The sequence below is a fragment of the Apis cerana genome, linkage group LG1 (genome assembly GCF_029169275.1).
Source record: "Apis cerana isolate GH-2021 linkage group LG1, AcerK_1.0, whole genome shotgun sequence".
Classification (NCBI taxonomy): Eukaryota; Metazoa; Arthropoda; class Insecta; order Hymenoptera; family Apidae; genus Apis; species Apis cerana.
Genome location: NC_083852.1, coordinates 16,902,708 through 16,930,695, shown reverse-complemented (window position 1 = coordinate 16,930,695; position 27,988 = coordinate 16,902,708). Strand labels below are relative to the sequence as shown.

Genomic DNA, 27,988 nt, shown 5'->3' with positions numbered 1-27,988 from the left:
CGCTCACAGTTTTACGTTCGTTTTACGTTAATCAATACGTATGGCATGAGATTTATACGAAAATAAAGAAAACGATTTGTCAAAACAAGAGGCTAGAATTACAAAGAAATCATTTTATATTTTTAAATTTTTCTTTTTTTTTTCTTCTTTAATAATGAAAAGTTCTAACATAAATTAAATTACTCTTTATAAAGAAATTTTTAATAAAATTGTAAATTGATTTCTTCTTTCAAAAAATTTAAAAATTTCATAAATACAAAGATCCTTATATAAAAATTCGCTATAAATAAAATTATTTACGTAATAATAATTTTAATAAATTAAAATTAATTTTAATAAAATAAAATTTAAGTATAGAAATCAATCAATGCATAATGCATAACATTCTTTGTAAATAATATTAATCATATCCAGAAGATTTAAAAAGTCTTTAAATTCAAAAAATTCCATATAATCATTCCACTAATCATTTCGTTAAAAATCAACATGACGTAATATCGTTTCAAAATTGTTTCCATCATATTACATTTTAACTACGATCTATTTCAGAATTCGTAATTTTCCAAGTTCTACCAAATTTCAACAAGGTCGTGAACCTTTCCATCACACGTTTCTCATTGCGAAATTCAGTTTCCGACCATCACGATAAATCATGTTGGATTCCATTCTATTCGAGTATTACGTAGGACACGCGTGTTTCCCTAACTTCTTCCACGGATCAGTTTAATGAAAATTTACATTTTATTCGTGGAGTTAGTGACAGGCACGTACCCATTTTGGAAATGCTTCTCGCGAAATAATATCAGGCACTCCGCTTCGAACAAGTCACCTCGACAATAGGGTAATTTGGATATGCTCAGAAAGAAAGTTCGTGAGATGAAAAGAAAGAATTTTTGGAAAAATTGATATTTTTTTTTCTTCTGGATATTTGAAAACATTAAAGATATTGTGTAAAAAGATTATATTTCTAATTTTAAAAAATTATATTTTATAGAAGATTTTATAAAAGGAATATTTCAAAAATCATATGGATTTTTAGAGAGTTTTATAATTCAGAGAAATAACGAAAATAATTATACTAGTATTATACTAGTATTTTATATTTATATTAGTTTAGAGAATATTTTTGTATTTTATTTTTAAATTGCAAAATATATTTTAATTTTTTTAGATAAAAAATTTTCGAAGCTATATCGATTAATACAATATTTCATTAATAATTCATATGATATATCATATATCAATATGATTCATATATTCATAGACTCGAAAATAAAGGTATGCCAATAATAAAGATAATTCGTGACTTTATTTCTGAGCCCCATAATGTTACATCCCTATTGATCGATGCATTAATAACTTGTCTTTGGTACAATTTTACATGCTTTCTTAGTTGTAAGTATATAATGATAATAAATAATAATTTGCGCAACGTTTAATACATTAATAGAAACGCAATTTTGCCATTATATAAAATATAAAAACGATATTATATTTATTTTTCGCGTTGACTCTCCTTAATTGTTTATAATAATTTTAGTGAATTTATAGAGAGATAAAATCTCCTTGAAATTGATATATAATCAATTTCAAATTATTGCATTTCATAATAAAAGAAATAAAAGTACAATTAAGAATATTAAAATTATATATTAAATACGAAAATATATATGTAACTTAAGAAAGAAATAAAAATTAATTTCTTTGGTAATGTTAAATATTATAAAGAAATTAATTAAAATATTAATATTGTATAAAATAAAGAGAAATTAATAATAAGAAAATTATAAGAGAATATTATATTAAGAGAAATTAATTATTGCAGTGATGAGTATATAAATAAATAGCACAAGATATCAATATACATTGCCAACGCATCGTACATGTTAATACTTAATATTTATTTATAAAAACAGAATGCTTAATGAATACCTGGTGCTTTACGTGAATCTACAAACGATAATTATCCTTTCACTCTCGACACATCGTAACAGTTCATTGAATATTATACATTTTTACTTCATACCTTTCATTCCATTGAGCCAATACCAATAGGGCATATTACCCTACGGTAAATTATTCGAAATTCTCTGCACACTCTCTGTGACCCTTGACTTTCAAACTACCATTGGAAATGATAAGAAAGTATTGATTATATTGAAATAAAATATAGAAGTTGAATTATAGAAAGAAGGATTATAAAACTTCATAAAAAAAAAAAAAAGAAAAGAAAAAATTCACCAAGATGAAAAATGTCAGAGGATTGAGCGATGGAAGAAAGAACACGTGGGAATATTTGAGAAGTGAGAATAAAAGGGCGGAGAACCAGCATTCTTCCGGCAATTAGAATTTTCCTGAGACCAGTGTGACTCGCTACAAACCCTCACGAGTGGCTTAATTAAGCCAGACCAATTAAAAACACGGCCACAGCGGATTATATACCACCGCGCGATCTAATCAACGGAACAACGCGAATTTTTTTCATTCTTCTTTTACAAATAAGTCGAATTTAATAATTGATTGGCTCATTGACATATTTATATTGATATATTCAAATAAATTTATTTTTTTATGTTTTTCAATTTTTCCACCACTGATGTATACCATTATATTTTGCAAAATTAATTCTCGCATGACGGAGAAATATGTGGGAAGTCTGTTGTTACCTCATAGTCTATTGTTGGATTCAACCATTTATAAAATCGTTTGTTGTACGAAGAACAGTTGTGTTGGACTGTTCCATTGTCGTTGCATTATTATATTCGACCGTTCAGTCGCGTGAGAAAATCGTATTTTTCGAAATACACATAAGTTTGGACGGTAGAGTTAAAATTAAATTTCGCATGCTATGATTCCGGGATCAAAGAGTGCTTATTGTAATCCTGATGTTGTTATCATGTTATTGAATATCGTGTTTAACTTGCATATTTAATGGCCATGAGAAAGATATTCTCGAATAATTAATTAGAAATTATATATATATTCGTTGAAAAAGTAAAGTGCATTATTAAATTTATAAATCAATGTGTAAAAATCTTTTTTCCTTTGTAATTTCGTAATTAATATTTATAAATATTAAGAATATTCGTTATTTCAATAAGCCATTCAATTATCATTATTTAATTTTCGGTTCAAAAGAAATATTAGACTCGTATATTAAATATACTATATCCTCGTTATTTACGATAATAACGCCGTGATTACAAAATTGTAAAAATTAATGTACAAATTAATAATACTTATATTATTATCTATAAACAATGTATAAACCATAAATAAAAAAAGATTAATTATGCGAGAATGGCACTATGAATTTCCACTTAATATTTCTTCAAATTATGTGCATATTTTATTACAATTGAAATAAATATTATGAAATAATTAAAAAATTTTCATCTCTTCGCATGATTATCCATATATTGGTTAAATTCTTATTTTAAAAACGTATCATAACTTTTCATTGTACATATGCACAACTTTCCATTGCAATATAAAAAATAAAATACAAAGAAAAAGATAGTCTAAGGATTATCTTAAAATTAATATATAAATTTTCTGTTTTGTCAATTAAAATCCAATATTAATCTAATTAATAATTAATAATTAATAATCATTCTAAATTAATGTATATAAAGTTATACAAATCGATTCTGATAGAAACAGAAAAAAATCATTTAAATAGCACGAAATAGTGAATAGAATAGGATAAAATAGAATTTTTTTTCTGTACTTTGTAACATAATGTGAAGTGATAATTTCACAAGATCATTTTTGATACAATTTATAAACGCAAATATAAACTTAAAAGACAAACAAATATCATGTATATTCCAAATCTTGAAATAGAAAAAAAATTTAATTTCATTTATAATTTTATAATTTAACAAAGTATTTAAAGATCCTAACTAGATTCTCTTCCATTACCATCAATCACAATCAATCACGTGAACCACCACAGAAGATTTAGATCCTCTATCGTGAAATTCAACTCAATGGCACAGAGAATAATTTTCTCGACTACTTCCTTCGATTAGACTCTCGATCTAGATACAACGCTCTCTCGCATACATACACTTTCTTCCTCTTTAATTGAATTCCCTTAACAATTACAGTAAATTACATTGTTCGTATTTACAGCGTGATATACATACAGATCATTTCTCTATAAAAGTTGTTTCGCGGTGCATTTTTATTTCATTTGTGTTTTTTTCCTATTTCTTTTTTGGTTGCGTGTATTCGATACACAAAACCGCTGTAATTTCGTAGAGATCGATCGATTTCCTGTTTTCTTAAGGCTAATATGGTTAAACCACCATAACGAATACCAATTTCAATTGAAATTAGGCATTCGATTCATTGCTTTTGTTTCTTTTTTGTCTTTTTATGTGTTTATTTATTTTTTTGTTTTTTTTTTTTTTGGTATATTTTTTTATAGTTAGAGATTTTTCAGATTAGATTTTAGGAAGATCGATCGATCGTCGATTCGTCTCGTTCGATCGTGTCGTTTTCGTTCGTCCATCGAATGCAATATTGATCGTTTCAATCGGTGACTGTTTGTTCTGGTTCTAATTAACAATGACTTTTAATCGAGAGAAATTTGAATAATATTACCAATTAATGCCTGATTAATAATATGTGTAGCTCAATTACTTTTAAATTTTAGATTTATATTTAATAGAAAATTCAGAATATCATTTTTTCAGTTATTCTATTTTAAACAATTATTTCATAAACGTTATCAATTATTTTAATTCAAGTTAAAATTGAAGAATATATTTGTATGCATGTTTAAATTATATTTATAAAATATTTAAATATAAATTATATTTCGAGCCACAAATACTTTTTTTCAATAAGAAAAATATTGAAAATTTATATTAGAAAAATTATTATCAAGGAAACCACATTATTATTATTTGTTTCTGTAGTGTGTGAACAAGCATCACAGTATCAATGATATAGCTCGATTTGAGGAAAATTTAAGAAAATTTGGTTCGTAACAAAAGACCCGTATGTCTTTTTCTCATCGACTAGGCAGTGATAGATTTTTTTTTAAACAGTCTTCTCGATCTTTCGATGAAAAATAATCTTTTAAATGGAAAGAGTTACGATTATTTATTGCTGTACACAATTTGTTTGTGCAGATATGTATTATTTTCTCTCTCTTTTTTTTTTCTTTTTAAAGAAATGTGTGCGTGATTTTCGTTGGAAAAAAGTGATTTTTCACAATAAATTATTGTATGTATATATAGGATATCGATCCGCTTTTCTCGCAGATATTTATTGTTATTGTTGCTACTGTTTGATAGGCAGTGATACTTTCTTTTCATTTCATTCAATTTTTATATTTCAATCTCGTTCTTCCAATATATTTTTGAATTCATATATAAAAGTTGACTGACATATACAAAACTGTTATATATTTTTAATTTTACAAATCACATCTTTTTTTTACATAAATTTTTAAATAAATCAACTTAAATTTTAATTATTAAGATTTCTAATCGTCGAAAAATCTACTATATCAATGATATAGTAGAAAAATCAAACATATCAAAATTTAATAATTAACAAGAATTCTCTTTTTATTTCTAATATCGATTATTATTTCATTCTTTATCCTTCATATTTCATAACACTTTTCCAATAAATTCTATCGTTCAAATATTAAAATATAATTACAATCAATTAATCATCTTACACATCTTCGACGATGTCGTAGATATTTATTTCCGATATTGGTCGCAAGAACGAACACTGCCTCCATAAACTTTCTTATTTTCGTTTACATTCAACGTATTTATACTTTCGATTATCCAGCCTTATATAATCGCAGTTTCTTATGAAAAAACAATACTATCTTCAATAACATCATCTTCAACAAACAATAGAAGTTCTTTTAATATCTCTGTTCAATCGGAGTATTTTCGAGATATTTCTCAGAATTTCTATAGAAATAGCTCGAAACTCTCGACGATGTATTTACAACGCTCTCGTTAGATTTCCCGCCTCGTTGGCCGAGCTCTTATTCGCTTCCGGTGTCGGGTACAGGCACGCGTGAAACGATTTCACAGCGAGAGATAACAAGTTTGTCCACTTCCAACGCTCGGGTTCCAACTAAATTTCCACTCGTTTCGTGCTATTGATTTATAGGGATCAAATACATCGCTTCCTGCAGTGAAAGCATACGACCACGAATATTCCTCTCGAAAATTTCCAATTGAAATAATTTCAGGGAACAAAATCGTAGCAGGATTCTCTCTCTCTCTTCCCCTCCTTCTCCTTCTGTTTCTCTCTCGTGTGAAATCGAATTTTTCATCGAATTTTTTGCTCGAGAATTCCAAGAGTTGAAAGAAAAGTAAAAATAAGAAATAAAAAAAAATGCGTCACCTTCACATACTTATTTCCGGTACCAGGACGAAGATCTCTTGACTTTCGCTCGAGGAAACAACGATTTCGATCGACAACGAGTATCGCCCGTTGATATCGAACGTTTTGTCTTTTACAGCGGCTTCGCACGCCGTTAGAAAATCGGTCTTTCGATTAAAAGCAGTACTTCCGCGTGCTCACTTCCGGTACCGGGCTCAAGGACGGGGGCCGCCCCTCGCGCGGGATAACCCCCCCTTCCTCCTGTCAGCCATAGTAATAGCTCTTCGTGCTCAAACTCCGTGGATTTTCTGGGCGTAGAATCGTGTGAAGGCTGTCCGTGCCTACCATATGGTTGCCCAGGTCCACCCTGACACCTGTGTTGCCAGGGTAATGCCCTGGCGCTGGATGCATCGTGGTGGGCGACATAGGTATCCTTGTTTCCGCGTAGTAACGATCGCCGTGGAGCCTCTCGGCCAGCTGGGTCTCTGGAAGCCTGGAAAGGAAATTCAGAGTAAAATAAAAATAAAACTTTTTGGGATGGTGGGGTAGTGTAGAGTATTTGCAAAAGTGATTGTATTGAGATTGACGAGGGTTGAATAAAGATGGGATTGTAATTGATATAATTTAATAGATACTACTAGTAAATTTATTATTATTATTATTATTAATATTAGTATTATTTAAAAAAGATATTTTTAAATTGTTAGATCATTTCAAAAAACGTATTTGAATGGTGTACAAACCTTGTGTCTTGCATCGGAACTGGTACTGGCGTGGTAAGATCAATATCAGCGTCAATTTCTGAAATGTCATCGGTGAATCCATTTGGAAGCGCTTCGTTATTTGCATGGAACTTTGCGTCTCTCTTCGCACGATGACGGCTGACTAAAAGACGTCCAATTACCAAGCCCAGGAAGATTAAAATACCGGCTGTGACCGACACGATGATATAAAGGTAGAATTTCTCTTGATTTTCTGTGTGAACGGGAAATCCAATAAAATGTAACAATGATCAAATTTTATAAAATTAATTAGATTATATAATTGAATTAAAATATGAAATATGAAAATTTAGGAAGGGTTCAACTCGCATGCAAAATTACTGGAAAATCTACTACTATAGATGCAATGCAAACACAAATGCTCAATCTTTTTGATTGCAAACTAATCGCGTTTCGAGCAATAAAGTGCAGTATTATTATTTTAAAATATTCGTTTTTTTACGCAACATAAATACAATACAAAACAAATATTTATTAAACATACATACGACTACCTATAGTTTCTAAATTTTCTAATTATAAATTTTTGTCTTCCAAATATTAAGAAAAATTTAATAATTATTTTTTTTAAAAATGTATAACATTATATTATTGATACCTGATGATAAAGTAATCATTAATTGTAGGAACAGAAGTTTACCAACTAATCTAGATAAGCTAAATTATCGATTGTAAATAGTTACTATCATTTCAAAGCTTGATAAAAGCGGGATCTCTGTTTACCGACATTTCCCTAGGCGATATCTCTAGTTCAATCGATAAAGAAATAAAGAGAACAGCGAGAAAGACCGGTAAAAAAGGTGACTTACCGACTGCTCGAAGGGGAAAGTGGAGTACAGAGTGTACTTACTCGATATGAACGAATAGGCATTGATCCATTCATTGATATATCCGACAACGACACGATCCTCTTCGGGAAAGGCGTAGACTACCGTGGTGCAATTAATCGGTGACATCGTACTGCTGGTAATATCGGCCACGTTGTTGTCGAACATAATCATCCCTTGAATAACCGTGGGTGTTAGGGGCGACTCTTTCGCTCCTACACCGACAGACTTAAACTTGTTCGATCGTGTATCCACTGTGTAGACGCGAGAAATAAATGAATAGGACTGGCTGATCAAGAATAAAAGATCGATAAGAAGGGATAAAAGAATGCAATGCACAAATAGGTGCCGATAAGTTATATTAATCATCCCCGATCCTGTTATTTACAAGAAGCCATAATAATCGTTTTTCTTTACACGATAACAGAGATAATTTCAAAAAATTTCAAATACAACGCATATTTCTTTATAATATATTTGATATAACGATCAATATTTACACATTATTTGTCAGATATACGATTATGTGTGTTAAATACGAAAATTATAAAAGATAATCGGAACACGGTTAATTTATTTTACAGATAGCGTATTCTTGGCAAGGCAATGGTGATTTATTCGTAGCTTCATATTATATACAAGAGTATTGGGAATAAAATGATATAGAATGTAATCCTCCACCAAATCGTAATTGCTTCGTGTTATTTGTACAAAATTACGATCAATACGAGAGTGCTGTGTAAGGTGATAGAAAAAAAAAATCAAGGAAAATATTAAAATAAGATGAATAATGTGAATTTATAAATTGAAATTTATACATGGAATAAAGACTAATTTATGAAATTTAAATGATATAGAATATAGGAAATTTTGATAGATATTTAAATATGCGATTACATTGATTTTACTACTTAAAATATATACATTTTTTGCCATTTATCGTATATATAATGAATTTAATCATAATTGAGATACTTCATTATATTATATTCGTTAACAAAATGGATGAGAAGAATTAAATATAAAATTATTAAATTCAAAGTTATCTTTTTTACTATTTTTAAATACAAAATTGCTATTTTTAGATAGCTTTAAATTAAAATAATATAAATAAAAATAAAAGATATTTCATTTTAATCCTTTCTTTTATTTAAAATAATCTCTCAATATTTCCTATTTGAATTTTCTAATAATGCTAAATGAATATGAATTAACTTTATTTATAGTGACAAAAACAATGATATCAATTCAATTGTCGATAATTTAAGATAAATTGAATATGCTACGTTATGATATTGTTTTCGACCTAATATCAAACATTATTGATATCTTCTATATATTTCGTTGTCAATCTATAAGCATAAATGACTGTCGATGCTGCATATGCTCTTATCACTAATGGACCCATTTCAATCCATAATCAGAATATGTCAATGCTACTAGACACTCTCACATAATAATAAACTAACATTATAATTATTTAATTTTCAGCTCTCTATCAATTAACAGTTACAAAATTATTATGCAAGAGGACTTTAATGTCGATTGTGCATCATACTACCAACTTTTAAAATTCGCTAAAATAAAATAATCTATCTAATTTTATTAATCAAAAAGATATTTCTAAAGTTCATCAACCCTAGAAATCTCTTAATTGAATTTAAACGAAGCAAATTTCGTTTAATCTCGTCCAACAATCACTTCCACGAAACGCGTTGGAGGTTCCCTCTGATGAGAGATGAATCGAAATAACGTGAAACAAGGAGAGATCCATCGATAACCCGTTCGACGTGTCGTTCACCTCGTGTTTTTTACGGATCGATGATCCGGCAAAGAAGATACCGATACTCCGCATTTTCGACAGGTTTTCAGAACTCAGACAGGCTATGGATATTTTTCAAGGAGAGGAGGAGGTTCGGTGAATGCCAATGGGAATGTAAATTCGAAGTTCATCTTATTATATATCGGCATACGACAACGGCTTTTGTACTGCAAAAATATATGAATTACATGTGAGCATGGATATCTTGTTTGAAGTATCAACATATTTATATTCATATTGATGAAAATTTGGAGAATTATAATTATAATCGAAAATAATTCGAAAATAAACGAATTTTGGATTTGACTGTAATCAAGAGAATTGGAAGAAATAATAGATTGGAAGGAATTTTGAAAGCGACGTTGAAGTTATTTCATTATGAATATAAACTGGATTTAGGTCGAGATTGTAACCATTGAAATTACATTGATGCAATTCTTTTTAATTATAAATATCACGGAATGAAACATGTGTTTGTTTTATAAATTTAAAAAATGAAATAACGTTATAAAATATAATATGATATAACTAAATTTTTTGTATTAGAAAGATTCTTCGTTTGGCTACCAATTTTAATCATCTGAAATCACCCTTAAAATCGAATCTCTTTGAACGAGTATAAATAACGAAACGCAAACTTACGATCTTCACGAACGATGAGTCTGACGTTCCTGTTTATTTGATTTGGAAAACCGAGCCAGTTTATCGTGGTTCTTAACTAGAATGCTTCGAAGACACTGATTTACATAAACGGAGCCTCTGTGCGACGCAATTCTGCAAACGCGGTTGAAATTTACATGGGAATCAGCAAATAACTTACCGCGAAATTTTGAATCGTCATCAATACGAAGAAGAAACTAAAACTCAGCATATACGTTTTATGATGTTGATAGAATCAATATTTTTTTTTCTACACATCCCAGAATTTAGTTATGCATTATTTTATTATTTTTATGTCGGATAATATATTTTCAATTGTGTTGTATTTTAAAGTATTTTTAACTTTGACACGATTAAGGAATTAAATAATATTTCTCCTTTTGTAAAATATTCAAATGGATTATTTTAAGAATCTAATTTAATTATATATTATAAAGATTGAATATGTTTTCTTTGAATTCTACAAATTGAAGAGAAAAAAAGAGAAATTATTATTAACTATTCATAATTATAAATTTTATAAGAAATATTTGTATAAAACTTTAATTAGAGTAAATACGTTTCGAATAATTAAGTTGGATGAAATATTATGTAGAATAGAAAGAAGAATTAAGTATTCTAATATCAAGTGACCCAATTCAAACTTATGCAATTATGTATGATCTGACGAAACTCGATGAGCAACGATGGTTAAATATGCATAATCAGCCATTTCAAATAGTACCTACATTTCATCTTATCATCAATATATATGCTAAAAAGGAAAAATCAAAAAAATAAAAATTGTAAAAAAAAGAAATAAAAGGACGAGTTTATTAAAAATTTTCATTAATTAATTAAAAACTATGAAGAGAAAATAATTAATCAATAATAGTAATTGTTGATATGATCTTAGTAAAAGTTACTTGAAATGTTTTTTTGGCTTCTTTAGAATAAAGAAAATTTTTTTACAAAAAATTTCCATGATAAAGTTTAGTAAAGTTAAGAAAATCTTCCATATTATTTACATCTGAATTGAAACAGTCAGATCCAGCAGTTTCATGATTCCTATTTGCGATCAAATCATCACTTGAAGTTTCGAGTTTTCCAATTAAGAACTTTTAAATACTTAGAAACAATCATATTAGTTTAATGAATCAATTAAAAAATATAAACATTCCATATGTTTTCTTAACATTAAAGACATTTTTATTTGCATCTACACAATAATTGACAGCTCAAGAACAAAATCTCAATAAATTTTACTTATTTTGGAACTGATAACATTTTATATCGTAAGAATAAACTACTTAAAAAATAGTTTTCTTCTTTAAACGTTCACTAAAAATCATTGATTATAATTTCCTTACAATATTATTTAATTCATTCGACAATAATAAATAATTAAATCAATACACACTTGTATCCATCGAAATTTTTCAAACTCACAAACGAAAAATTGTTCTCCAACCGATTGACGTTTGATTTTTCTTCGCCAAAATGAAATCGATACAGCGATTTTCTCGCTGGAAATTGTTCGGCACAACCACGATAGACGTGAAACTATTCAAGTGATATATTGTAGGCAAACATTTAAAACGCTTATCAGCACTCTAAGCGATTTGCACAGGCGGTCAGATAATACCAATGTATTCTCAAATATTTGTTATATAACTAAAACTACAATGATAATCAGTATCGAACTAGAACATTTTTTTGAATAATCATTATTTGAATAATATTATTAAATATTATTTAAATTTTTTTCTTGAATGGGAAAATGGAAGAAGCTCTTATCGATTGAATCAATTAATCAAAATTATTGATGAACATCTTATCTGAGAAGAAATTGTTATACAGAAAATTTTACATAGGAAGAATAAAACTAATTTAAATAATTTTTATATATAATTTATATTGTCATCAATATTTGTATGAAATATATTGTTTCAAATAATTATTTGATTTCACAATAATATCTCATATATGTATATCTAAATATTTCTCACTTTTTCTTCAATAAGATAATCTAGTTAAATTTTAAAAAATTATTGTCTTTCATACAATTTTATTTACCTGTATAAAAATAAAGAAAATATAGCATTCGTGTAATTTTCATTATACGTGCAATTATTTCCACAAGCAGAATAAACAACATGCCCGGAGACATTATTACCATCGTGATATTTAGCAAAATAAATATATATTATATATAGGTAAACTAAATACAACGGTAGATTCAGATTATGATGTATTTTCCACTTAAGGAATATGTAGTATGTGCATTATGCAGCTACATCATACAGTATTTTGATGGAGTATTATATATTATAATGCATCATACTTGGAGCTTTGTTATATGTAATTTAATGTTATTTTAATGAAATGTTGCTAAATATCTAAAAGGTAAAAGGATTCTTTAAAATGCATGCAATACTACTCTTTTATTCATCCGCACTGACACATATATTACGTACGCACAATATTTATACTAATTTTAAATTATTAAACAATGAAAATAATAATATAATTTATCTTTTATTATTTTGTATAATAAATAAATAGAAGATAATAATGAAGATATTTTTAATTAATTAAATGTTCAAAAAAGTATGTTCGACATAGAATTTCTTATATTTATATGTATTAATTTTTCTATGTATATATTTATAAAATTGTTAATTCAGTTTAATTTTAATTTTTTGATAAAATTTTTCCTACAATTAATCTTCCAGTAAAAATTAAATGATAAAAGAATAATAAAATAAAGATGCATAAAATTAAAATTCTAAATATTTCACTAAACCAATATAAATGTTTATATCCACATTCTTCTTTTCTTTGTATCTTTCATATTATATTTTGGAGATTCAAATTAAAATTAAAAACAGTTATTATTATTGCAAGATATGTTTTCCATGTTATTGTTGCTTATACAAATTTCACATATATTACACATATTTGGAGAATAAAATGGAAATAATAATATTTATGTTACGAGTTATCTATCTTATATTATTACTACTATACATTTTATTACAAATAATATAATTTCACTGTTCATTATTTTCAGTTTAAATTTTTGTTCCATCATTGTTTATAAGAATAGATGATAAAATTATCCGTTAAACAACGCGTTTGAAGAAAGACAAGATCTCACTGAAAAATGGTAATCACTTAACAAATCACAATTTAACTGCTTCTCGTTAATAGTGTTTGAAACACTTGAATATAGAGAATGGAAACATCTGTATTAGTATGTTGTTGCAATGACGATGGTTCCGTCACAGATTGGTCTATCGGTTGGCGATCCGCTATCAATACAAGAGGAACACTATGAACCCAATCTAATCCTGATTAGATCCATAGGAATTGCTTTGGAAATCCTGCTGTGCTTCGACATGCGGATTCTGAACGAGGAAATAATGTAAACGCGCAAGATATCGGATAGTTGTCGGATGAACTATTTTCACGCTCGACGCGATGTCGATCGAATTATTAAATTCCTTTCGATTCCAATAAAGGTGCCAGGAATTATCGTCTCACAATTGTAATTTCTATTAATCTGAAAATAATAATATATAGTGAAAGAATATATAGTATAGAATAAAAAATAAAAGATAAAGATATTAGATAATTTAATTTTATTCAATATCACGATGAATATTTATTATATTATTGAAAATCCACGTTCATGAAATCAATCCTTATAAAAATAATGTAAAATATACTAACTTTCATACTTATACAATATTTTATACGTAAAGATTAACGTCTGTTTTAAATTCTAATCAAATCTTATTAAAGCAAGCAGTTGACACAATTCTCTGAGAGATAATTACTGAAGCATTTCGTTGGATCGATAATTAACCATTTTGGCCATGGTGGAACGGATGTTTTACGATCAAATGCAACGTTGTTTCATTGGGAATAATGATGCCACAGTTTCGCACGTAGCGCGTCTCATTAAGATATTTAATGGTTCGTCGCTTGTTTTCCACGCCAATTTATAGATCACGTTTAATTGTCCATCTATCGGTCGTTTCTTTCCGGAAATTAAACTATATCAGTACGCGTTAATGCGGTTGTTAATTAATACAGGATCACGAATTATCGACCTGTAAAATTGATATCCTTGGCACGACTGATATATCCGCGATTAATATCTTTATGAGCAATTATCGATTTAATTCACTTCTTCAAAACGAAACGTTCGATAAAAAGAAGTTTTAGAAAGTATTCGCTTAAATTTTAATATAGTAAATATGTTTTATTGAAATAAATAGCTTTAAAATTTTAAAAATTTTAAAATTTAAAAAATTTAATAGAAAAAAAATCACAAATTTTATAGTTTTTGTAATATTACTGAACTCTAGCTTATTTTTTTTATCGAAAGCATTATATTATAAATTGATTTAATGATATATCAATAATGGTAATCGTATAATTCAAATGGCTATTTATAAAATAATATGAATGTTTCATTATGAATATTAAAAACCATTATTGTAAATCGTCCAACATTGAAATGTCCACGCATGATAAATGAAGACATCAATAAATCAAATAACTGACTTATGTAAAATACTATTATCTCTATGTGAAATATAATATAATATAATAAATGACGTTTAAATTGCTATTTAAATATCATTAATTCTCAAATTATATCACAATTAACGAAAATCATTTTCTCAATTAATTTGTGTCACGATATCAATAATCAAAATATCAAAAGTTTCTTTAAGAATCATCATCCAGAAAATTATTCTAATTTTCCAGAATTAATGGACTATATCTTTTCATTTAATGAAAGAATTTTAGATAGAAGTTCAACTCTTCAATTTAATCTAAGTTTATTGCTAAGCTCGTCGGAACAGTGTAAATTTTGCCTTCAGTAAACTTCCGTAGGGATGCTTTGAGTCATCAGCTTTAGTTAGCTAGTAACTTTTTTGTCAAATATCTTCAGCATTATATCTTGGAATATATCTTGCATCATTATCGAGAATGCTTCACGGACGATTTAAGCTTAAACTTCCGTACCACAACACGGGTTCGATGATCTTCAATGGGGATGATACAGGGTGAAACTCAACGAGAGGATTGGTTAAAATGAGAAATTATCTACTTCAATGACTTTATTGGCGGATGAAATTCGTTGGGAAATTTGTTGAAATTAGATAATTAATTCAACATATCATTAATACATGTGATTTAAAAATGTAAGTCTTGTTTTTATATATTATTTGTTTATTAATACACACAATAATTTTCTGTCTCTTCAGGAAATTATATATTCCTGTCTATTCATTTCCTGAATTAATCTATAGAAATTTGACTGATGATGGATCTAATCGGAATTAGATTAGACTTGTAGCATATTAGTAGAGTCTCATTACCAATGTCAAATTGGTTATCAACAGTTCAATCTTCAATGCAACGCCGATATGAGTCTCAATTACCTGTGGGTTCATTATGACCGGAGACAATTAACGTTGATCACCGACAGGGATGAAAGATAATAATCTCAAAGCGCCTCTTCATAAATTTTTATCGATAAAGAGATAATTTAATTCCATGTGGATAATTTAAGTTTGATTATTTTATTTGATTTTTCTTTAAATATTATTAAACCATTGATCGACATAAATTATGACAAGCTTGTTTCGTGAAGTAAAAAGAAATTGTAAAAAGAAAAATTAATGGTCTATATTTCAAAGTTATTTTCATTGAAACTTTAATTTTAAACGCAAGAAATGGGATTTTTAATGGAATTTTAATCAAAGCAATCAGGACGATATTTTAACAACAAAAAAATTTTCCATTAACGTTGAATCTTTGTCAGGGATAAAAAGTAACGATTTTATATCGAGCTCAATGAAAAAGTTAAAAGATATAACATTTTTGACATCAAACAAATCTTCTATAAAAGAAATTCAACCATTAATTTATCAACCGTAAAAAATATTATAATTGTTCAAACTGAATAAATATTAACAATAAAATTTTCAGTTGCAGGAAAGAATAAACAATGATTACATTAACTAAATAAAAAATATTATTAATTAAATATTAATTCAATCTTGAAAATATTAAAAGATTAAACATTAAACGTATTTTAAATCGTACGTTTCATCAGTAACAGATATAAATTTTCTTTCTCGTGGCAATTAACAAAGCTCGAGACGAATAAAGGCAACGTGAACGCGCGAGAACGAACCTTAAACGTGTACCTGTAAAATAATCCGACGTGACAAACGTAATAAGGAGAACGTGAAAGTATAATAACCGGGGCCAACTTGTTGGTATTCTTTGTGAAAATTCGACCGTGTTTCCTTGCCGTGTCATAAAGTTTGCCGACGATCGCGAGCTCCTGACTGTTGGAATCCTAACCCGAAGGGCTTGAAAGTTTGCGCAACTGCAATACCCACCACGCCAGATATTGACACCACGATAGCTGTTTAATTGTCCCTTCATCGATCTAACTTTGACTTGCATACGAACAAATACAATGATGTTTGAAATTATCATTAATTATCTTAATTCTCATTCGATCTTAATGATAATTAATTCAATATTTTATCGAAAGATGATTTTTTAATCTTCTATTTTTAAAGTAATATTAATTTGATGAGGTATATTTTATTTTCTTTATATATCGTGAAAGGTGAATTGTTTGAGAATTTAAGATTTTACTTGATAAAACATTGGTATCCGATTAGAGCACGAAACAAGGAAATTCTTTAGCAACGCATAAAGTTTCCGCATTAGCGTTAAATTATTCACTTAACTGTTGTCTCGAGTTTAAGACTCGCATTTCTCCTAGACTTTCAGCTAGATTAAACAGTGAAAGTTTCAATGTTAAACTGTGTCATTGTTGAACGTGTGGTTCATAGAAATGATCCACTTAACAAACAGCAAGTTTTAAGTAACTTAAAACTCTATCCTTCCGACGAAGTTCTTCTTACAATTTTGATACCATCACATTTCTTTAAATAAGAGAAAAGTAGGAATGATGAAAAGTGTGAATGAAACTTTTTTTTCGATGTACTTTTATTACTGGCAAATGTATCTTTTTTTTTAAAAAGAATGAAAATCGCACTAAGAATATTCAACAAGTCCATTTTTTATCCTCTAACTGTTAAAAGGATGAGAAATTTAATACGTTTTAAAATACAATCATTTCAAAATAGAGAAATAAGGAAAATCCAATTTTAAAATTGTTCTCCAAAAATTAAAAAATTTCATTTAACATGTCTCCTTTTTCAAGATTGATAACAAGAAACGATTCAATTCAAATTATATATATTATCAATAAAAATTAAAATTACAATCAAGATCAGGAATATCAATTCGACTTCTGAATAAAAAAAAAAAGAAAGAGAGAGGGAGAGAAATTCAATTTCTGACGTGACACAATTTTTAACCATCGAATCGCGCGAACCTGGCAAATTCATTTCGCGTATCGATCGTCGAAAATTTAATTTCATCGAAAGAACTTCGCTGGTCATTGGTGAGTTTCACTTCGATTCCGATTTGAAGGCCGGCAGAAAGGAGAGATCAATTATTATTAAGTTCGCTTATCTAATCGGCCATGAGAGATTATGCGAGATGGCATTTTCATCGAAAACTTTATCAATATTTTCTTTGTCGATGAAATGGAACGACAAGAGGCGCCGATTTGAAGTTCGACAACGATGTCTGGTGGAAATGATTGGAGATTCAAAGATTGACTTTCTTTGGTCTTCCAATCAAGTTAACTTCAATTAACGATCAAATAAAATCCGATAATGTAATAAGATACGTGATAATTGCATTAATTTCACGAATGAAACGTTGTTCATTGATGTCGATGAATTCGATGTTCTTTTTTTATTTTCTTTTTGCTTCAAAGTGAGATGAAATATAATATTTCTTCAAATTGTTAAGATCTAATTTAATTTATTTTTTTTCAATATATATTCAATATAATTTAACAATTCATCAATTTAACAATTGATCTTTATTTCATTTTTTTTATAATTACAATGATGAATTTTTATACAAAAGGTTTTTAAGTTTGATACAGTTTTCATTATAATAAGCATTGTAATATTGATTGATAATATGATTAAAATAAGAATAAACCAATCAACTTTTTTTATATCATTTGCGTGGATGAATCTGAGATATTCATAATGATTACATAATAAATCAGAAAAAAGAGAAGAATAGACATCATTAGAGAAGAAAAAATAATTGTGCACAAAGTTAATTCTATTAGAGACTACTTAAAATCATAAAATATCGAGTAATAATGTGATTAAAATAAAACCAATCTTCCATTTTTTTATAATCGCACACAATTGAATCAGATAAAGAGGAAGAGGAGAGTAAAATTGGAAGGATATTGCTCTAGATGTCAAGCGCGGAATTAAGAGCCAGATTAAGATGATAACACTGATGGTTATGGACAAGGCCAATCCATAAACTCGCTTATTTCTTTTGTGAATGAATCTACGCGATTCAAATAATGAATCTGGATAATGAACAGAAACGATATATTATCACATTGCGTGTCTTCAACCATCAATGTACACGATTTGTAATCTTATTGAGTTTGAAATAGATCCACGAGAGTAAGAATGAAGAAATTTTAATTAGAAGGTTGAATTATCTGCGTGGTCGGCAATTGAACGCGGTCGTTAAAGCATGCGGTTGAATGAATCGGTTGCTAGGGCCCGGTGCCCCCAATTTTCACAATTTTGCACGAATGTGGATTCATGGTTGGCGCGGTGACGTACCGTACATGTCATGGATAGAGCGGTAATCATGGCCTCTGATGGTAATTGCGTTTTGTTTTGTAGTTATGTGTGGTTTCGTTGGTCTATTTGCGTTAAACAAGCTCGAAGGTGTGGAGAGTATGCAAAACAGGTATTTGAGGGGAAACCAGAATTAAATAAATAACGATAAGTAGTTTAAATGGATTGTTTGGCCCTAATTCTATCGAGTTATAATACGTTTTGTAAATTACACGCGAGCAATTAATATTAATTTGAAAGAAATTAGAGAAATTGTTTGCGTATTGATAAAAAGATTAGAATTAGATAAAAGGATTTTTTTCAGAAAAAAACAGAAAATTTATCTGGGGAATTAATAAATTCTTTTTAATCAACTGAATCAATAAATCCATTCTTCTTACAATAATATTATTCTTTTTTAAAGAAAACATTTTTTCTTTAATATTTATCTATGGTTTTTTTTAAATTTTACGTATTTCTATGAATTTATTTTTAGCTTCATTTTTACACGTATTTTCACGTATTGGGTAATTTTAGTTCATTTCATTGGCTAGCTTTTCCTCTTATATAACGTTTGATCCAATGTATATTCATTTTACTACGAATGTATACATTGGCACAATTTTCGGTTCACTTTTCGTACACCAGTTTATAAGAACTTTCCATCTATTTCACTCTTTCCTCTCTTTCTTTTAATTAGTTTGCACTAACATCTTTCTCCCTTTAGATATTTTCCTTTCAACGTATCGTTCTTTGTGTTCCTTCTCTTATTTCTCGTTTATCGCCACTTTTTTCCACTTGATGTTGATGTAGTACGTTCCGATGCAACGTTTACCACCGGTTTTTTTCCTCTGTCTCCTCGAAAACTTTCTTTCCTCATTTTTCTTCCTTTATTTCCTTTCTTTGTAACGAATACCTGGCTCTCAAACTTCCGCCCTCTGCAGCATCTTCGAATTTCCATCCAGGTTCTTCTTCCATCTACCTGATAATTAATCTTACCCACCGGATTATTTTTCTTATTCATTCCTCATTCTTTATTCATTGTATTTTCATCGTCGACCCTTTAAGAAAATTCCTTTCAAGTACTCTCGGAAACTTTTTCACCCTATTCATTTCCTAATTTCTTTAACGCATCACAAACGTTCGAGGAAAACAAATAAAAGATTATCTCTCGCCTTGTAATTATTCTACACACAAAAATTTTAAGATAGAAGATATTTCGCAACAATTGTTATATATAAAGATTCCAGTGGTATATCACGAAGTATAATTAATCCTCTAAACTTGATAATAGCTTTCCAATTGTCCATTTTCAATCCACTTTCTTTTTTACATTCACTTCGAGATTGATTTACAAAAGAAAAAAATTCGAATCAAGAGACATTGTTCAATCGCTTTGTTGTATTCGCCAAGCTTCTTTTGACTTCGCCAAGATCTTTGTTAGATAAAAAGTGAAAAAAAAAGAAAATAGAGATCATGGCAGTGTGTCGAGAAAAAGGTATATCGATAATACTCGCGCATAGTGGGTACTCTTTCATATTTTAACAAGATCGAACGCGCGGCAGAATTTTAGCAAGTCGACGTGGGTGGCATTAAAGGGGCTACGCCTGGAGAAAATTGGATTTTGAGCAGGTTTGATTGGATTAAAAAAGATGATAGACACGCGTCGCGAAAGGATAATTTCGTTCACTCGAGTAAAATAAGGTTGACCAGACCTTCTCATTTTTTTTTCTATCCAAAGTAGGTTAGCTTCTCGGTGTTTGATGGATGAAGTTATAGTTTAAAACGATAAGATTGAAATTAATGCATACGATGAAAGAGATAAGGAAAAATATGACACCTATAGTTGGTGGAACAGATAATGTAAATGTTGAACAAGGCGTTTGGTTTGTGTCTTTGGCAAGTGTTCAAAAATTTAAGGGATGATTATTCGAGATAAAATAGAAGTATTTGAATAAATGAATAATGTGTTTCTTGCTTAAAAATGGAATAATGTATTTTGAGAAAATTTTATTAAATTCTTTATAATAAAATTTTATTTTTTCAATTTTAATGCAATTATTTCTTTTGGACAAACATATATATTTATCTTTCAATCTGATTTAAAATTTTATTTCATTTTATTTTCATGAATGTTTCAGATTGTAAAATGCAAATCAAATGGCAAATTTATTCATAAATTTATTATAACATATGCATCAATCTTCAAACTTTTTATTAATAAAAAAATACATATTTTATCATTAAAAATAGACAATTTCATTTTCTTCTAATGAAAAATCAATCATAAATATAAACATTAAACAAGAAAGAAGACAATGGATGAATATGTATAATTTAATAATTTTTTCATATAAAAAACAATATACAAAAAAAGAAATATCATAGCAGCATAATGTAACCATCAAGAATATCAAGCTTTAATTAGAGCGAAAACCTAGCAAACCGCAAAGACGAAGCTTAATTAAATTCTAACCACGATGGCATAAAGAAGCCGCTATAAAGTTTCTGTTACATATATTGGATCTTAATATGCAACATATCGTTTCCTTCGAAAATAGATATATCTTTTTTTCTATCCAACTTTTATCATCGATATGCAAGTTGTAATAGTATATTCCAAAAACTTCTTGGATTTAGTTTCATAAAGAAAGAAATTCTCGAATTTTATGTGAATTTATTGCACCATTTCAAAGAGAATAATAGAGAACTTTTATGAAAACTGAAATCTGATAATAGTGAATAGAGAAGAGCAACATTGTTTCAAACGAAAGATAAACGAAACAAAGAGCATAGATCGACATTTATGTGAATTATACTAGAGGAAAATGTAACAATACGATATTGTTATTCGTACTGATAACCTGTAAGTTTGGAAAATCCTATTTTCAAAAAAATATAACTTCGGTAAATGTACTTTTTTAATATTACTTTTGCGCAAACGTCGTAATCTCCATTGTAGCTCCAGTTCGAATTTTTTCCATTTCTAATAATTTTAAAAAAAGTCAGAAAACCTTTCAAAAGTACATAGAAGATATTAAAAAAATTTTAAATTTACTTTTCAAATATCTCTACATTATTATAAATTACAAAATTATTATTGAAAGATTTCTTCTAGAGAAAAGACTATAATAACAATAATCAATATTTTTAAATTTCGTGTAAATATTCAATGCAAATATGACAATAATATTTATTAATTCAATTAATTCAATACGCGATATCTCGAAATCATCGATTTCTACTCTGTAGCTCTTTAACCTCTCTCTTGCTCCCTATGCAAACAATTCGTCAGTATACGGCTCCAACGACATTAGGCAAGTGGTGTATACGTCAAAGCGAGAACTATCGTACCATGCTAATACGATCAATTGAGGGTCTCGTTTACGTACAATTCCCTAATATTACAACAGATTCGTGAATTATTCGATCTGATCGCACAGACGTACGCATGAATGGTTAATAATGAATCCTAATACGATCTCTCCGTCTCTATGAATAATCTAAACTAACCTTCTAAAATTTGGACGATTTTCGTGCTTTTGACCATCCTACGGTTAACCTGTTCAGACTTTGGAGAATGTATTGACTGGAATAGGATACTCTCGAGTTGAAACTACTGGAACTCTCTGTATCAGTTGGTCGATAGTTGTTATTGCCAATAACTGCTATCAATTTCTGATTAATAGTGATACTAGCGGGATAGAAAATGTTATATAAGGGATACAAGCGTTGATGTGGTTGTATAATTTAGAATATTAAGTTGAAAAAATTGAAAACAAAAGTTCCGGGAAGTTTTCAATTTATTTTATCACAAATTTTTTAATTTTTTTAAAATATACAGTTTTGTTTAAGCTTGTTTCACGATTTCAATTGAATAAAAGAAGTTGTTTCTTTTATAGTAAAACTTCTTTTTGGAGAAAATGAATATGAATGTCGTGAAGATTGCAAAGGAGCCATTATAAACTTCTTGTCTTCTTCCTCGTTTAATATTTCTCAACGTATAAATTACAAACATCAAATATGGAACGAAATTAAAACAGAATAATATATTTATTCGTTTATCGTTAAATAACAGAGAAATTCATTTTTAAAACTATAAATTTCCTTCCAACATTTTTATAAATTCATTTTAAAAAAATTAAAAAGAAAGATACCTATAATCTCTTCGTTCGACCTACTTACAAAGTCAATTACTTGCTCTAATCCCTATCACAAAGTGCCTTTTTCACTTTGCCCATACGAAATAAAACTGAGAAAAGGATAATCTCCCTCTGATCCCTCGCCAAATACGCGAAATTCAATTCGAAAGAACGAAAAAGAGCATTCGAGACAAACGACTCTACCTTTCATAATCGGTCATAGAAATTCATAGTCGATTTTCCGGTTTAAACGCTGCAAAACTAAAACAACAGAAATTGGTGGAAAAAAAAGAAAAACATTCGTAAGATACTCGACTTTGCGCCAAGATAATCAACTAGGAATAAAGAAACAAAGACAAAGAGAGAGCGGAGGAAAGAGAAAGAGAGAGAGAGAGAGAGAAAGAGGAACTGGAGGAGAGTGGCTGTTAAAGGCTCCAGCTGTGTCGCATCCAGGTAATTATAGGTGCATACACCTAGGCCGAGACTGTTTCTTGGACGAAAGCTCTCCAAGTTCCCATAGTGGCTTTCGAAGCGGTATTCTGAGTTCCGGTTACGTGGGTTTAATGAGTTGGTCGCCGGGGCGTGTATAATACAACGCACGAAATTAGTTGGCCCCCACTTTTGTCATCGTGATTAAGTTGAACTCAGTCGAATCAGCGTATTCAACGCCTCGCTTCTTCCCTTTTACCCTCCCTCGTCGTTTCGTCGAGATCGTTGGAATTACTTTGACGATAGGAAGGATGATATAGGATAATATAGGAGATATAGGGTGTTATAATAATGAATTTTTAGGTATTTTATTTCTCTCTCTTTTTTTTTTCATGTAAATTCTTTTATTAGAGAAGGAATTTATTAGACTGATGTATGTAAAATAAAATTTTCTGAAATTTTTTAGCTCTTAAACTAGATTTTGAATTGTGTTACTTTTTATATATATCGAAAAAAATATATATATTTGAACTTATGTAGATATAAAAGTTTTGAAGTTATCTTGAAAAATATTAGAATTTAAAATATTGGTTTCTTTCTTTCTTTCTTTCTTTCTTTTAAATTTATGGAATTTTTAAAATTAATTAACATTTAATTATGGTAGTATGAATATGCGATATCTCGCGGATGTAATTTGTTAACATAACGTGCTCTATATCCTCTCACATTCGTGACTTTTTTAAATCTTTTTTCGTGACATTGATGCAAGAGTTAAAAGAAACATTCGTTATTTATGTAAATTTGAAATTAAAAAATTTATGCTCGTGCTACATTTCAAAATTTTAGTTCTGTCAGTAACACGAATGAAATAATTCAAATTTTGGATTATTATAAAAATATATTAATGTTTTTAATTTTTTAACTTTTAATTTCAATAATTTTCTGTTTAGATCAAAATTTTAGATTTTAAATATATAATTATAAAAAAATGATTATAAAAATCCTTTACAAATAATTATTAATTAAAAATTAATTTCCAAATAAGTAAAATTTGTACACTTTTTTTTTACAAAGTTTCTTCAATAAGATCGATTGGATATATGTTAAAAAAAAAGAATTCAAATATCAATTCATATCAAGCGAATCGACCGATATTAATTTCTCATTGAATAAACTAAGAGCAGGTTTCAAATATCGAACGAATAAAAACATCAAAGTTAAACGTATTAAACATAACTTGTAATAATGGATAATGTGAAGAGCGGTTCGAGTATGAAAGTTGTTTAATATGATATTCCAAAGACTCTCCTCTCTCGGCGTAAATGTATTCAAATGAAATTAAACGAGTTACGAAGAAGTGGCTAAACGCGATAAAAAAGGCAAAACTCTTGGATAAAGGGATCGTTTCTTTCTTCCTTTTTTCTCTCCCTGTCTCTTTTTCTTCAGTCCGTTCGAGCATCTGGAAAGAAGAGTACCCCAAGCAAGAGAACTCGCGACTGGAAACGCGTCCGAGTGAATAGAATTCCAATTAAAGCTTCCAAGACTCGCGGAAGAATCTTTGAAATTCAAGTTCCATGATTCAATTTTGTCACACAATTCGTTTCAACTGCTGGCTAATTAGAAATTTTCGGGCTGAAACGTTTAGCGTGTCCTTATTCATTCGTGGACACAATTAACATCCGTAGATTAATTTAATGGTAATTGTTTTTGTATAATTATGTAATATGACTTTATTGGTCTTTCGATAATTAATGACTTCGATCGTTTTTTTTTCGTTTAAATTATATTTGAAGCAATTATATTATATAAATTAATATAAATTTTATATTGCTTGATTTTAAATTTTTTCTCTATTATATCATTATTGTCTCAAATGAACGATAATCAATAAAAATTTGATCATACAACAAAAAATTACATGATTAATAAAGCTAGTATATCAAATTTTCAGAAATTTTAAAAAATCTCTCCTAATTTACATTTCGAATTGCGTATATCACTCAATACAATGAAAATCAATTATTAAGAAATAATTATTGACTAATAAGATCGCTATTACAGATACCGACAAACAAAGATAAAATAAAAGAAAACAGAACAACTGGCAAATCACCGAATGTCAGCTTCATTTCCGATCAATTAACAAGATCCATTCTCTCGCTTTTTTTACTTCATTTAATAAACTTGCCTCGATTCGAATATCTTCTCCTTCATCCCCATCTTTATCGTCGTCGCGCTTAGAAGCGAGGGCTCGTTTAAAGGAATCAGTGGACAGGAAATTAACTCGGGAAAATCGCTTTCGAAGTTTCGAACAACGAGAGGGGGCTCCCTTTGTCGGTCGTTCAATCGCCACAGAACGTTTTATCCATCGGGTCGTCACTTCACGACATATTTGCTCGTTATCACGCGTCGTCATGAGATCGTCGTCGAATTAATTGCGATAAATATTTGAAATGAAATAGAGCGGGATGGAGAGAATATCGTCGACACCTTGACTAAGACTAGGTAAATTTGCTCGATGATTAATTAAGGTAGCTCGGTTCGAGCCACGTGGTTAATTGTATTTGAATAGTGCACATTTGTTCACATACTTATTGCGTTTAACCGTGTATTTTAATTCTTAAAAATTTCTTATCGTTTGTTTATTAAGTTGTAATTTTATCGAGATATGATTCGATGTCATTTTAATCTAATTCAAATATCCATTTTCACAAAACATGATGTTTGGAAATGGATATTTGAATTAGTTACTAATTTAGTAATAATCTTTTTGAATTTAATTTAAAGAATAGGTAGTTTTTATAAGCATGAAATTTTCAAAGTTTATAAGTTTGAAAAGAATTTTAAAATAATTTTAGAATGTAAATAAGTGATTCTTTTATCATTTACAGATTAAAATTATCAATCATGAATGAAACTAGTTAACGAAATGCGCGAATTGTTTCTCTTTCAACGAAAACATATTAAAGTGGAAATCGATTAAACTATGATCGAACAAAAGAGAGAGAATTCACTATACTATATCACACTAAAATTTTCATTATGCACTCACAGCATCAAAAGCTTCGCGAATTATACAGTACTAATTACAATGTTACTAGTTACAATGCTGTATACTTTATAAGCGTTTCATTTAAATTCAGAAGATAATTAACAAAAGTTATTTCGTTAATTAATTAAACCTGGAAGATCCCTTGATCCATGAAGATATATCATCTGTAGATTCAACTTTGTAAAACCTCCAGGATTTTTCTAATAAAAAAAAAAAAAGAAAAAACAAAAGAAAAAATTTCGTGTGAATAGATAAAAGAAGCGACGATTTTGCATTATTAACCTTTTGAATTTTCCGTTATATAAATTAAATATATACGATATTAAAATATATTTTTCTTTATTCCTAATATTTAGATCTTTAACTTATAATCTAATAATCTTTATATGGAAAATACTGTCAAGAATCAAAGTACTTGTTTGCAAAAGATTAAAAACAATGTGTTTTCCTTCGTTCAAAATATCTGTTCGTCGTGCAGGAAAAGAGGGAAGAAAGAGGAAGATATCTCGATTAATTTAGGAATGCACAGCGTATTGTTTATTATGAGGATGTACGAGTTTCTTTTTCTATTTATAGAGAAATGGATTCAATATGGAACAGAGAGGTAGGGTGATGCATCGAATCTTAATAAGAAGAATATAGCATGATTGTCTGAACTAATTTAGGAATGCACAGCCTGTTCTCTTGATATATTTTGCGTGCTCGTGCACGTAGGAATAGTTGTTATATGAGGCGAATGAAGATGGGAATTGTTTCTCGAAATATGAAGATAGTGTTGATAATTTAATATCTAATAATTGACTTTCTTTCTCTATTTTGGTGTAAAGATAATTTTTAATTTCTTCCTTTTTTTTCTATTTTTCTTTTGTTAAAGCTTTTTTAATAAATCTTTTCGAAATAATTCAAATGAAATGAACAAACAAACAAATGAATAAAATAATACAAGCACGAACAATCGAGAAAATTAAAAAGTTAATAAAAATGAGAGATAATTAATTAATCGTAGTTGAATAATTTTCAAATTGAAAAGAGGTCTATTTTTAATGCTACATATTCTCGAATTTTCTGGCACTGATTGGAATCCAAGTAGTAACGTCCCATATTGGTCAGACCTGGCATCGAACTATTTCTGCCTCAAATCTCTAC

At 28.6% G+C, this 27,988-nt stretch overlaps 1 protein-coding gene across 11 annotated transcripts in view; it reads right to left on the bottom strand.

Annotated features, from left to right (window-relative positions):
- Window positions 1-3,824: 3,824 nt before the first annotated feature.
- LOC107994239 (protein eva-1) overlaps window positions 3,825-27,988 on the bottom strand; it is a 276,448-nt gene continuing 252,284 nt past the window's right edge. For 6 of the 11 annotated variants that reach the window (XM_062077235.1, XM_062077247.1, XM_062077256.1 and 3 more), the window contains 3 exons: window positions 8,002-8,232; window positions 7,113-7,344; window positions 3,825-6,862 (listed from right to left, as the gene is read on the bottom strand). In XM_062077235.1, the coding sequence (XP_061933219.1) occupies window positions 6,634-6,862; window positions 7,113-7,344; window positions 8,002-8,232 (692 nt within the window). In that variant the 3' untranslated portion in view covers window positions 3,825-6,633. The remainder of the gene's footprint in view (window positions 6,863-7,112; window positions 7,345-8,001; window positions 8,233-27,988) is intronic. The other 5 variants (XM_062077261.1, XM_062077264.1, XM_062077279.1 and 2 more) reach the window with 1 other exon arrangement.